Source organism: Strigops habroptila, chromosome 9 (genome assembly GCF_004027225.2).
Source record: "Strigops habroptila isolate Jane chromosome 9, bStrHab1.2.pri, whole genome shotgun sequence".
NCBI classification, from domain to species: Eukaryota; Metazoa; Chordata; class Aves; order Psittaciformes; family Psittacidae; genus Strigops; species Strigops habroptila.
The window spans coordinates 6,944,088-6,958,610 of record NC_044285.2 but is presented as its reverse complement, the minus strand read 5'-3'; the positions used below and the strand labels follow the sequence as shown (position 1 = coordinate 6,958,610).

The 14,523-nt window shown below is 42.8% G+C and overlaps 1 protein-coding gene across 2 annotated transcripts in view; it reads left to right on the top strand.

The window, feature by feature from the left end:
* The window catches only part of SV2B (synaptic vesicle glycoprotein 2B), a 63,777-nt gene that overhangs the window by 35,205 nt on the left and 14,049 nt on the right, over positions 1-14,523 (top strand). For both annotated transcript variants that reach the window (XM_030498250.1, XM_030498251.1), the window contains 4 exons: positions 9,248-9,428; positions 10,062-10,213; positions 12,040-12,173; positions 12,822-12,911. In XM_030498250.1, coding sequence (XP_030354110.1) covers positions 9,248-9,428; positions 10,062-10,213; positions 12,040-12,173; positions 12,822-12,911 — 557 coding nt within the window. The remainder of the gene's footprint in view (positions 1-9,247; positions 9,429-10,061; positions 10,214-12,039; positions 12,174-12,821; positions 12,912-14,523) is intronic.

Here is a 14,523-nt window from a genome sequence, read left to right as displayed (position 1 = left end):
GAGCATCAACCAGGCTAATCTGGAACTGCTAATTAGGGGAAGAACACTCTTTTCACTGCCTTTTCTGCCCACTTTTAAAGACAGCTTTTGAGAACCTGGTTTTGCAGAACAATTTCTTCTGTCCTTAGGTTGGTTGGTTGGGGGATCTGCTGTCAAAGCTTGTGTTCACACTTTTCTGGATTGAATATGAGGAAAAAGAAGAATTTTCCTAAAAACAGTAAAAGTTGATTCATCTTAGTTTGAGGCAGAGAAGAAAGTGGATATTTATGGTAGCACTCAGTTGTTACTGATGGTCATTGTACATGAGGCAGGTCTCTGATTCAGTCCATTTTATTTGTTAAATATGCTTTCTTGTCTGCAAGGTTTCCTCTTGGATCTGACGTTTGTGAGATAATCCTTTGTGTAAATGAATTAAGCGTGGCTTAGAAAGCCTTAGATTGCAGAGTGGTGCGCTGGCATGAGTAAAGAATACCCAAGGGCATGAAGAAGTGAAGGTGTGAGGAGGCTGGAGCAGGTACGGGCTGCTGAAGGGTGTAAGAGGGGAAGAGTGCAGGTCTCTGGGTCTGAAGAGGAGGAGGAGAGTTTTCTGCCAAGCTAAGGGCAGCAGCAGGGAGTCGAGGGTATCAGAGGTTTGATAGGCAGCAGTGCAGTGCAGGGAACACAAGGTTTGGTTTCAGACCTGCCTCCAGCACAGCCTCGTGTGCCAAGAAACCCTTTTCTGAGCAGCTGTGGGTACACAGCATGATAAGGACAGTCAGATATCGGCCTCTGAAGCGAAAGGCTGGGGAAGTGCTATTGATGGAGACGAGAACATAATCTTCCTCAAAACCTTTCCTAGATTAGCTTTGGCACCCATCTACTTGCAACTAGAAAAAAATATATCTTCTAACGAAGCTCTGAGCCTCCAACACATGCTCATTTCCCTCTGTGTTTCCTTCCATTCCCTCAACAGTCTATATGCTGTGCTATTGCAAATTTATCTTGCTAATACTCAGGGTTCAATGATTGGTTGACTTAGTGGCAATCAGAGCTCTTCACCTCAATTTCTGCCTAATGTGCAGTGGTGATCTTGCAAAAATGTGTCTGCATATAGTGAACGGAGGGACAATCAGAGAAGGCACAGATTTCCCTCAAATCATCATGAGGTTTTAGGGAAACAGGGTTGTTTTCCGCGCACGATTATTGCCCCTTTCCGTATCCCCATGTACCAATAAATGTCTACAGATAAACTCATCTTTATTCCCAAGCGACTGCTCACCTCAACGCATTTTTTGTGAAGGAAACATAATGAGGTTATCCCAGGTGGAGTTAAGGTTGCTTCCAGGTAGCTGCAGAGATTTAAACACAAGAAAAGGTCTCAGCCATAATAAGAGACACCAGGAGGGAAAAAAATGGGAAGTAAGTCAGATAAATAATCAAAACGTTGCAGGAATAGGAAGGAACAAATAAGAGAGCTAAAGTAAATGCCCCCTAAAGACCGATCTAGTGAAATTCAGCTTCTGCTAAAAGGACACTTTGCATTAAATACTCTGTATATTGCCTATTTTTCCTCCCTCGGAAAGCAAGAACGGAAAAATATCAAGCAAATTATGACCAAATTATGCAAAAATTACAAATAAACAGATGCCCACAGTGTTTCATGCAATGTGTGAAATGAATATGACACATCTTAGAAAACGTTTATATGTTGTTCTGAAAATAAACATCTCGCCATCAGATGCAAATTAACAGCTATTTTAGCCCTAAATATCCCTAGTGGGACAAAACACGTAATTGGAGTTTTTCTGTTGCACAAAATGCTATTCTGAAGATGATTACAGGGGTATTACAAAAAAAAAGAGAAAAATAAATGATAACTGTATAGATTTTAGCACTTTGATTTCATAAATTCTTAACGCTATTTGTTAAGAATAAGTTTGGAAACTTTTAACAATGATATTTTTACATATTCATTGGATAAATCTGCTTTGCTGAGCATTCACCAACAGTAGTCATACTACTACTAATAAATGTCTTAAATTTACTGGAACAGAATATTCCTTTTCAGTATAATACATCCTGCCAGAGACAGAGGTTTTTTTATTAACTAAGGGTAATCATATGAAAAGTCATATAATTTGTAATTATTTACTTGGTGAAAGGCACACAGTATAATTATTTGGAGAAATAACATATAAATGTATATCTTCAGGTGCTTTTAATCACCTCTTAGAGGACTAACCATTCTATGACTAAATATCATGTTTGCAAGCATAGAGCAGTAAGTACACAGCAAGTATAAAAGATGGTGCCACAGTGATGTTTTAAACTTCTTCACATCCTGCACATAAAGAACTCAAGGCACAGATAAAGCATCAGCCTTTCCCATGTCCCCAGTTGTGTTATCATGATTTCACAGTTCAGTAAACTGAGACAAGAACATTTTTAAGGGCTTTGCCCATAACTGCAAAAAAGCTGCACCAATGCCGGGAATAAAACGGAGTTTTCAGGCGCACAGCTCCCTTTTCCTTTTTATGACTTCATAACACTATTTTAAGGAGAATATTATCTTACAGACTCTTAACCTCACAATATTAGATAAAAATATAGAAAAAAAGATCTTATTAGTAATTATGCAGTTATGTCGCAACTCAAGCTTGGCTGTGTGAGTCAGGTTAAATAAGATGTGTAACTATATCTCTGCTTTTAGTTGTGTGAGAGGAGGTTTTATTATCAGCTGAGATAAATTCTGGCCTCAGCTTCTCATTGACCTGAATTCACCTGGTATGACAGTAAATCCTAATCCCCTCTGCAGAGCTCAGTGGATTTTCTCCAGTTCTTGATTCTTCCGGGATAAGCATAGATGAGCCCAGCCGTGGCTCCCTTGCTCTGCCATGGCTTGTGGCTGCCTGTTTTGTGCCTTCACAGCCATAGATCCCCGCCACAGCAACCAGCTAAACCCTGATGAGACCTGCCCATGTCCACGTTCCAAGCATTGGGCATGAATTCCTGGTACAAATTTGCTCTTGGGCAGAAATTTTCCCAAGGAGCATCATCACCCTGAGTGGTAGGGACATGTTAGGGAAAAAAAGGTGGGTTTGTGATTTGGAATCATCCCACACCTTGTGCAGGTCTGATATGGGGATGGCTGCATCTCCATTTATAAACACTGCAGGAATTTCATCTGATGGGAGCCAGCACGAACAGGTTTTCGTTTAACAGCAAAGGGTTTGTTTGGCTTCCTCTGTTGAAAACTTTGCTTTAGCAGAGGGGTTGGGTGGGGGGAACCAGATGGTCCCATGAATATTGTAGTGATGGACAAGTCCCGTGGGGGGACTGTGAAGCCGGCTGAATGTAAACAGCCACCCACAGCCTGCTGGCAATGCCGGCTGAAGCGTTGGGCGCGCGTTGCCTCGCCAGTGCTGCGTCAAAGCGCGCATGGATTCACGCATCCACCTTTGGCTTCCGTGTGCAGAATCCCCTCCATCTCAGTAGCCGGATTCACCCGGTATCCACCTCCAGAGCTCTGAAAATGGAAAGCTGCCTTTTGCATGGGTGATCCGTTTCTCATTGGCAGAGCCATCAGCTGTAGATAAAGTCTTTCTGCTTGTACTTAATCAACAAGGCAAGCGCAACGAGACTACCCTTTCATTTGATTTCCATTTACAAGGTTAAGGAGATTCATGGGGAAAGCACTAATAAGCCTACAAGGAAAAGCAGATTAGGAATTTCAGGAAGAAAGGGAAACAAAGCTACTCAGCCCACAGCTCATTCTCTGCTGACACTGTCCCTTGTTCTGGGACACTCCAGCCATCACTAGAGCACAAGACAGTCAGGAGTACCACTGGTTTATTCTTCTCTTTAAATTACTTATGGACAATCAGATCCTGTGCCTTGCCTCACCCCTCTCCCGAATTGCCCAGACCTGACCCTCAAAACTTTGTTTGTGTCCATAAAGTGCACCCATGTATAACAGATTCTACACTGGTAAGAGAGTTTGGACTTTGTCTTTATTACAGTTCGAATTGCAAGATATATAAAGTCCTAATCTTTCTCTATTGTCCAAATGCTTTCCCTCTTCAAAAGCCTTCTGTTTTGTGCCATAGGGCTGTACTGATAGTGGCCTGGGCTTTGAAGGCAGGTAGGAGCTTCCACATTCCTGTGGTTACTGGCTCCATGCAGACCTGTTAGCAAAGGTGAGAAAACCTTGCCCCTGGACCCAGGCAGCCTCCTCACCTTCCTGACAGCCTCAGGGGCTCTGGGATTAATTCTTCCCATTGAGCTGGGTTCTTTTCTGCTCAAATTTCCCATTTATTCCACAAGTCTTTGTCCTGACTTGGAAGGGATTATTTTCAGTTTTGCCTCATTTTTAAGAACTTTAATCCCATTAGCTGTCAATGAAAGAAATTCATGCTTGTGATGGAGATTTAGGTAAATCTTGAATGTTTGGTTTTCTTATGAGTCTACTTTTAATCATATTGAAATAGTAAAATACAGTGTAGCACACACATAGCTGTATACCGTATCTGCCTTATTCCTAGAACTTCAGCTTTTAAGTCAAAAATTCCTGTCTAACATGGAGCAATAAAGCAAAAATTAGCCTTCAATAAAGGCTAATAAATTTCTCAGTGTGAAAATCTTGTATATGTTACCTCTTTTCTAATGGGAATAAGCCCTATCACATATTTTCCTTATAACTTCAGCATTGTATGAGTCATAACCTGAAATTTATTCTTAGAATTTCTGCTCTTTGGTTTTCCACTGATTTTATGGGAGGCTATTGCAGACTTTCCCACAGGTATACGTTATACTCCATTACTCGTGGAATACTCTGCAAATAATGGCTTATTCAGAGTTGTCCTTAACATTTCACCTAAGCATTGTATGTGTTAATTTGGAAGCTGAGCCCTTCTAGCACAGCCTAGGTCTGCGTAGTTTGAAGCTAAGTTTGTGAAACAGACTGTTGTAATGTTGTTCCATAGAATAATTGGTGGACAGAAGTAACACAGCAAAAGAATACCATTTAGCGATCACTTTTCTTAGTCTAATTCTCCTTAAAATTGAGTTTCTTTGGTAGGATCTGGACCTCTTTCAAAGGTAACAACCGTCACCATGTTCTCCAGAATACTGTGTCTCTTGCATAGAATCTGAGTAATTATTCCATTCCTCCTTGGGTCCCTTCCACTTTATTGTTAATCCAGGACACATCAATCTGTAAAGCCTGACATTGTTCTGCACCTTGGGTCCCAAGATCCACCAGACGACAGAGTGTTTTATAGCAGCTGCCCCAACAGTTCTAATGATATTGGCCAGGACATGCAGTCTTCCCAGAAGAGACCTCTCCATTATTATAAAGCATCCTGCTGATTTTGTTTCAGCCCTGACGAACACATTCTATTGCCAGGATCTTTCCCCTCAGGAACTGGCCAAGTAGACAGCCTCTGGTCATCCCTGAGATTTCTTTTACTACAGATTTTCATTGTTTTATATTTCTAGGGGACAATGCATCCATCCATTGATTTATCACATGCAATAACCAATTGAAGCCACATCCTCGAAGTGAGTTCATAACATTAACAGCTCTGCTGTGATTTATGCTGTGCACTGTTTCATAGAGTCATAGAATAGTTTGGGTTGGAATGGACCTTAACATCATCTAGTTCGAACCCCCCTGCCCTGGGCAGGGATGCCTCACACTAGGCCATGTCTCCCAAGGCTCTGTCCAAGCTGGCCTTGAACACTGCCAGGGATGGAGCATTTACCCCTTTGATGGATGCTGTCTTGCAGAGATATAATCTCCCTTCCAGCACAAGTTTGGGCTCCTCAGTCAGAATCTGCAAGGATTTGCCCACAAAAGCAGCTCCACTTCTTGATGCCCTGTTTCAAGCACTGCCACATTCCATGTGAGCCGAGCTGTGCTGTGAGCCGCTCGCATGGTGCTGGCAGCGCTCACTGTCAGATGGGTGGCTGTGATGCACCAGTGAGTACAGGGTGCATCATCACTTCCGTCTGCTGGCTGCAATCAGAGCTGCTCCATTAAATGTAGCTCAGAAGCCAGGGTAAAAGCATTAAGCCTTACAGCGCTGCATTAAAAGTCATCCTTCAAAAACATTTTGGACTGAAACAGTTCTTTGCCACAGCTCTCCCTTGCTTGCAATTTGCAGTTCAGCAACAAGCTGGAGGCCAATATTAATAGAGAAAGAGATCCCACATTCCCAGACGTGTACGTATCTTCTCTGACTGCTGCAGATCAGTAACTGAAACCTTTACACACCTTCAGGCCACCTCACCAGGACAGGTCAAGGTCAGGAGGGAAGGACAGGGCATGTGAGTATTGACTGCATAAAGCCACATGCTTATGGTGGAGGTACAACTGCACTGGCAAAATCCTGTGCCATGGTTCTGGTACAAAGGCTGTTAAGAGGCAAGAACAGATTTTTTTGCCTTTGACACAAAATCCTGCTTGTCCATTAGACATGGTATGGATGGGAAAAAAAGTAGAATTGTTTACAGAGAGGTGACCTTAACATCCTGCTATGGAACAGGAGAGATTTCCAAAGTCCAAACTTTCCCACTTCTGATTGTTGCGAGACAAGCATCCTTCAAATGCTCAGTGGATCTCTGCTGTATACTTTTAATTTAGTAATGCATTTCCAATCAAGTGTACGCATTTGTAGTCAAAAGAATGACAGAACTGTCTGCCAAATAACCCTCTGCATTAGTCCTTCATTAGCTTTGCTGCATGGCACAGAACAGTCTTCAGCCATCAGACTGATTGTCTTGTTTAAACATCAACGAACTGTAAAAAAATGCATTGTCACCGTCTTTTCCAAGTGATGTGTTTGGCAGAACAGGTTGTGGGGAAGACGTTAGCTCTCGAGAGAAGCCAACACTTGGTTCAAGGTGAGGAACAACGCACCAAAGGGCTGTTCTTCAACCATGCCTGAAAAATGTTGCTTTTAGCTGCATTTCTTCAGTCAGTGAATAGAAATGGTTCCTATTAAGTCACTGTATTTACTTGCTCATCATCCGTTGCCTTCACTAGGGGTTAGGGATTCAGGGAACACTGCTGCTTTTCTTGAGTTATGGTATTTCCTTCAGCCTGTGTTCAGCTGGATCTTGAACCTAACATGCCCCCAGCCTCCAAGCATCTCCAAGACTGATTTTTTCCTTCAAGAACTCCCTGCACTGCAAGTTCTGCTTTCCAGCAAGCAGGTATTCCTCCATCTTGACACAGTTCAGCTCCTCTGGATCATATCTAGCCATGATCAGGCCCCATCAGGATCTCCAAAGCAGGACTGTCCAGCCTATAGACATAGACTATCACCATGCCTATAGTGCCTGAGATGATACAGGAGGTTGGGAACAGCCTCTTGCACCTCTGTGCTCCCCAGAAAAACATAGTGGTTGCCACCACTTTCTTCTGAAGGTGGTGGTGGTGACACTGCTCCTACTCTGTGGACCACTAGCTTGCAGGAGACAGCTCTGAGAGACACACAGCTTAGTAGCCAAGGAGCTGCCAATGCACTAACAGTGTTCTTGAGTGTGCTGCCCCAAACCCATGTCAGCAGCTGGAAGAGCCATTGAAGCATGCAGTAAAGTCCCCTGGTTACTAAGGGTTTTGGTCCTGCCTTGCTAAGGCAGAGGCAGCCATACACAGCAAGTGGACAAAACATGAAGGGCTTTCTCTTTTGCATTGTGAAACGCAGAGTAGCTTCAGCAGCATTGATCTACCCACTGATAGTCTGACTCCTTGTGGTCTTGCTTCATCTGGGCTTTTTCAGAGGAGCCTTGGAGGCACATGATCTTGCCTGATCCCTTCCATCTTTACATCTTTCCTGGCTCAAAGGAATGAACAGAGATTTGTTCACAGACAGGGATAAAACAAAAATCTGAAGGCCAGAGGCCAATACAGCCTTCAAAGACCCGGTCCATGTGCTGCCAGCTGCTGCACTGATCAGTTCCCAGATGTTACCCCTTAACAGCAGTACAAATCATTTCACTCAGTTCACTTTAGCTGATCAATATTTCCAACCCTCTGGCACCGATGGCTATCAGATTTTAAATGCTTAATATCTGATCCTGCTGTGCTTTCACATAATAACTCCTGCAGGCTTCAGTGGGAATTTTGCCAGCAAAAGGACCGTAACTTTTAATTCTTCCTAGGACTATTGCTCACCCAAGTCTCTACATCTGGAAAGCAGCTTTATTAATTGGTGCTAGTTACACTGGTGCCCACATAAAGGAAAAGGCAATATGACAGGTCGCGCTTCTGGTGGCAGTGTCAGTAGAAGACCCAAGAGCAACTGCTGTGTTTTCTAGGCCAGAATCACAAGCACATAGTAAGCTGCGTACAGGGAGCCTATTCTTTTCTATTCAGCCTGGCACCAAATGTGGTCTCTGAAATGGTCTTTTGAGGACCCCATAGTAGAAGATCTAATGAAGTCAAGTTAGAAAGATGAATCCATTTTTCTTAACAATGTCAGTGATAACTCTATAAAGCAAACTGTCAAGACAAGTAATAGACTCTCCGTTCTCCTGAAATTCTCAGATCAAGACTGCACTCTCTTCTGTAAGTTGTCTTTTAGTTAGATGCCAGATCTTGGCTCAGTAACAAAGGAAGTAGTTGTACTACACAGGTGAGTCTCGGTAACAAACTGATCCTTTCAGAAAAAGCTAAGAAAAACAAGTGGAAAAGATGATACACTGCAAAGGAAGCATGGGTAGGATAGGTAATGTGCAAAGAGAATTAGCTATGCTTTAGCAATCTCTCTGCTCTCATGGATTTCTGAGCATAAACATCAGCCAAAGAGGGCCCCCTCCCTACACATCCTCAGTCCCATTGTGCTCAGGGGGGTTTGTGGGGTTAAGACACCAGACTTCTGTTGTACCGTTGGTGGCACATAGCTGGGACACGTGCATCCTAAGCTGCTTATGTGCGGCCATTGCTTACGTGCAGGGGATATGTGAGCAGCGATGTTGGGAAAGAAAGATGTGGGTCTAGTCAAATGAGGGTATTTCTGTATTGCATGAAGCAGTGCAGTAGGATGTGACACAACCTCGTGTGCACAAGATGGGAAAACGAGGTTCCACCAATGGATAGAGTTTCTGGCACGTGAAATAGCTAATTTAGAGGAATGGGGTTATCTCCATGTTATTGAATAGCATGGCAGCTCAACATCAGCTACCATACAAGCACTTTAAAATCTACATTTCATGCTATTTCTACTCAGTTACTAAACTCACTGTTTCTCTCTCTCACTCCTAGGTTTGATAGTCTACTTAGGAATGATGGTGGGGGCTGTCATGTTGGGTGGCCTTGCTGACAAACTGGGAAGAAAGAAATGCCTCATCATATCACTTGCAATCAATGCTGCCTTTGCGTTCCTCTCCTCCTTCGTCCAGGGATATGGATTCTTCCTCTTCTGCCGCCTTATCTCGGGCCTCGGGTGGGTAACTGGTGAATCCGTCCCATGTCTTGGAGGAGTCTCATCACGGCTCAGTACTCTGGGTGTGTGGGGTGGGAGAAGGAAGGCTGATCAGGAGATGCATCTCTGGTACCAAACCGGGATGGCACTGCTGTTTAGCACACGTGGTTGCATTACCTCATTCTGAACCTTAAAGCGTTAGTGGTAGGAAAATTTGGTCATTGACATTCTTCTGATACTGTCCAAACTGTGCATTTGGTGAGTGAGACTGATAAATGCCCACCTCAGTTTACAGTCCTCACTGTCCAGGCCACCAATGAGACCCTCAGTAGTTCTCATTGCCTGCCTGTATTTTGCCTCTCTAACATGAGAGATCCTAAAATAACAACAGAGACGTCTAGGTGAAGAGCAGGGCATTACACTGGCTTTGTATAAACTGTATAGGAAATTTAGCTTTCAGACCTTAAGAAAGGTTTGTTTATCTTTGATGTCTAAGGCCAGTCCAGCCAAAGAGAAATACTCGTTTTTCCTATAAGTCTCACTTCTGTGCAGCATGTCTGTGAGTGTGACCTTCCCTCTTTACATGTGCAATCCTACCAACAAAGACATTGAAGAAGACTCTTATTCTTCCCATGTGATGTTTTTTCTCCTCAGTATTGGGGGTACCCTCCCCATCGTGTTTGCCTATTTCTCTGAATTCCTATCTCGTGAGAAGAGGGGGGAACACCTGAGCTGGCTTTGCATGTTCTGGATGATTGGTGGCATTTTTGCTTCAGCAATGGCTTGGAGCATCATCCCACATTACGGTAATTGCTTTGTGCTTTTGATTTTTGACACCACCACATTCCTGCATCACTAAACTACCCCAAAACCCTGCACATGTAGCATTAGTCAGTTCTTACACATCCCAGCACAAACAACACTGAAAATAACAGATACCTTAAGTGCACACAAAAGGTCTGATAAATTGACTGCAGATTGATTGACTGATACTAAGGCTGTAAACAGGACTGATGAGGGCTGTTTTGCATCAAAAGCTTCAAATACACCTCTGGAATTATACTGCCAGAGCCTGAGCTCTTAATCTAAATGTCAGTGTATCCAGGGAAAACCAGACTGAGATTTGCTTACAAAAATGATCCAGTTATCAAGAATAAGTAACTTTAATCAGGAAATTAGTGGGTGCTATGAATGATTGCAGTGAGGACAGCACATATTCTTTCCCTTAGCCAAGCGCCAACAGTCTCGGGGCTGTGTATCTGGCAACACATCTCCCCAGCACGTGATGGGCTGGAGTCACATCTGACTTCCCCTAAATGGGTTTGCGAGTGGAATGGGTTCCGGGCCCAGAGCTGGAAGTAGATGGCTGTACACTGGAATACATTGGTACTCTGAGAAGCAAAAATCTGCATGTCACGTGGTATTCCTTGTAACTTGTGTAGGTCCCAGGAAAACATCAGAAGCAAATATCTACTGGAAAAGATTAATTCCCTTGGTATTCAGTGATGCCAGCTGTTTGCAAAATCCTGTTTGAGGAAAGTAGGACAGGCCACAAAGACCATGAAGAAGAACACTAATATACCTATCAAAACATTTTTACCATGTTTAAAGTACATTCACCGTAAAGAAATGTTCATACTTTTGACTGATTTGACAGCGACTGTTGGAAGAAACAGGCAAACTTCCTGCATAGTGGTGTCAGGTTGAAAGAGTTCTGTTATCTGCAACTACACTTGCTTTAAAAAGCCCCCATGTATTTCCATTACGTTTCTTTTTCAGATGAGTTTTTGGTGTTGTATTTTTATAGCTTCACTTTTTGATTTCCCATGTTCCACCTACTATTTTGGAACTTTGTGAAATGAGTAGAACACTGTGATACTGATTCAGATGAGACCTCTGCAAAAAACATCACTCAATGGTTTCCTTGGTATGTGAATAAAAATGTTTATAGAAAAGAATGGAATTAAATATTCCTTCTAAGATTTGAGCATAAGGAAGATAAAAGGAGCAATGTAAGAATGATGGTGTACTTTCTAGTCCTTAGCCAGGGAACAGCTGACCTGATCAGAAAAAAAGCAAGAGAAGGGAAATCTCAAATGCAGGATTAAGATCTTGAGTCTTCTAAGTTTGAATCCCTGCTAAGGTTTTGTAGGTGTGGAAAAAAACAAACTTGATTTCCTAGCTTGCTTCCATGAAATGTGAAAAATGTGTGATATAGGAGATGGAAAGGAGCTGTCTCTAATGCACCTCTCAGATCAGAGAAGATTTAACCTTTATAAACTTCTTGTAACACCACCAAGAAGCAATACATTATGGCCCTGATTCCTCTACCCTTTCTCAGCTTTACTTACTTACAGCTGCATGGAGCTATTCTTATCACTGGGTGATTTCTAAGCACAAAGGTAAAAGGTTTTTAAAAGGCAGAGCCTGAGCAAGTATGTCCCATTTTCTGTAATGAACATGAACTCAGTTGCTGTTATCTACTGCGCATGCTATTGAACCTCTGAGAGCCATCATTACTAGGAATAGCAAACTTTCAACCTTTCCCCATGTCATGCAGTGGTGTAAAGTTCAGAGCTGCTTTAGGAGGGAAAAACTCAGAATGCCTTGTATTTTTACTTTCTGTTTCCAGGCTGGGGGTTCAGTATGGGAACCAAGTACCATTTCCACAGCTGGAGAGTCTTTGTGCTTGTCTGCGCTCTGCCCTGTATTGCCTCCCTGGTGGCACTCAAATTCATGCCTGAAAGCCCGCGGTTTTTGCTGGAGGTGAGATGATTCATCTGAACGTGGCAGTCTGTTATCAGCAGAGGATAGCTGGTCCCTAATGTGTCACCCTCTGTCTGTCTTTGTTCCATCAAACATGCATAGCACAAGCTCAGAGGCAAAAGGGTCTACACTAGCTCCACAGATTGCTTGAACTCCAAAGATAACAGACTACAGGGTCAGTCACAATGGTTAGTGGTTTACTGCCAAATGTGGTAGAGAAAGAAGGTGTTGAGGGCTGGGAATTTTATAAGGCTAATAAAGGCATTTTGAAAACATCTCACAGAGCTTGGGCAAGCAACTACTGAATCCTGGTGGAAAAGCAAAGGACAGAGTACACTTTACTGAGTAAAACACATAAATCTCAGAACTCTTAACCAAGTATTATTTATTGCCATTTCACAGATGTGAAATGTGGCAATACCTAGCTCAAGTTAACCGTGCAAGTCTTTAGCAGAGGTGTGATTAGAGCCCTAAATCTCCTCCTCCATCTCCTCTTCCTTTATCTGGTTTTAAAGCTCTGTTCCTGACTGCTTTCCTTCCTCAGCCAGTTTTAGGGTAACTCCTTTCCTCAGCACAGAGAGTCTGTACTCTGTGAATACAAACTGTTGGGAACTCCAACATCTGTTTTCCTTTCTTTGGTGCTTTCAGATAGGTAAACATGATGAAGCCTGGATGATCCTCAAGCAAGTTCATGACACCAACATGAGGGCCAAGGGTGAGCCAGAGAGGGTGTTTACGGTGAGTTTAACAAAGCCATCAGTATGTAAAAGCTGGACATATCTTCCTCAGTGAAACACAGTGCCAGTTTATTCTTCCTTAAGACTCTTTTAATGTAACCTCCCCTAGCAATCAGGAAAAGGACTTTGAGATACATTTTATGTATTAAAAGTTAGATGTCAATCTGGTTTTTTTTCAAGAATTAGTCAATCCTGTGAATTGCAGTGAGTCCTCTTCAGTCCTGGTGTTACTCTATAGCATATAGACCAGTGAATTTCCAATTACACACAGAGGTAATTAGTCTGCTTTAAGAGACTAAAACCAAATAAGAGAGATATTAGTCATGTGGAAGATCTGAGTCACTCCTTTCTCCATTCTGGCTTCTAATCAAACTCTGATTAAACTTCACTTACCTTCTAATGAGCTTCCCAAAACTCCACCTGCCTCATATCCAATCTTTAACCTCTCCAAGGGAAAGTGAGATGAGTGGCTATTACTCATTAGTCTGCTGCTTGTTGTGAAAAAGGTCACACCAGTCGACTTCGTTAATAGTAAAATCAGGTATAAGGTGTATGCTGGGGTTAGGTACAAATTACTGTAATTCAGTTTTAAACTCCCAGTGAGCCAGCCAGGGAATAGCTCTTGATTTATGCTTTTAAAGATGAGAGGACACGTGCTCTATAAGGATGGAGAAAAGGGGATACGGTTGTGTGTAAAACGTCTTTTTGAACAAGGAGAGCAAGGCTCTGTGCTCAAAAGGATTGTCATGGAACAGGGCTCCTTAGAAGTGATCCTTCAAGAAAATTAAAATCTAATATCTGTGCATGACAATTGCACGCAGGTTCAGGTAGGAACTTAATGGGCATGGGTTGTTTTTAGGCTACCAGCCATTTGACTAATGTAAGCCTTGATAGCAAAGAGAAAACTTCTGTTTAAATCCCTACTTGGCTCTGTTTACATGCCGAGCTGGGCTGGCCAGTCCTGCTGCATGGTGGGAGGAAAAGAGGACTGAAATTCAAATGTGTATGTGTGTGTATATATATATATCTCTATATCTCAAAGTATGGCACTATGAGAGCCTGATCTGAGTAGAAGAATGAAGGAGCAGCTGTACAACACCCATTAGTGTTCATTACTCCATCCAACAGTGTCGTGACTGCTACAGCATGAGCTGATCTCACTATCACACCTCGAGGTGTGGCGCACCGGCTGAGTCAAGATGTACTGACATCCTCTGGCATGGGCGGGCAATCCGTGCGGCTGGTGTAGCACAAACTGTCAGATTCCGTGGTTTTCTGATAGGCCAGAAGTTGTTAGTTTGTGGTGAGTCAGCTGATATCGGGACAGTTCCCAGATCTGACATTTAAACGGTGCCAGCAAGAGGAAGAGCTGAGCCAAGGCGCTCATTCATACTCGGAGATTTATTCAGTAACTTTTCACTTCCTTCTCATGTTTACTAACAGATCTGTTTTCCTCAAATATGTCCTTCATTTAAAGTTACTGAGCAAATATTTTCTGGGGCCTATTTTTAAAGTTTCTTGAACAGTCCAGCTCAGGGGCTCAGTGTTGAAAATTCAGGCTGTTTTAGTGAAGTGAATTGATTGCATGGTGTGGGCTCACTTGATGACAGGAT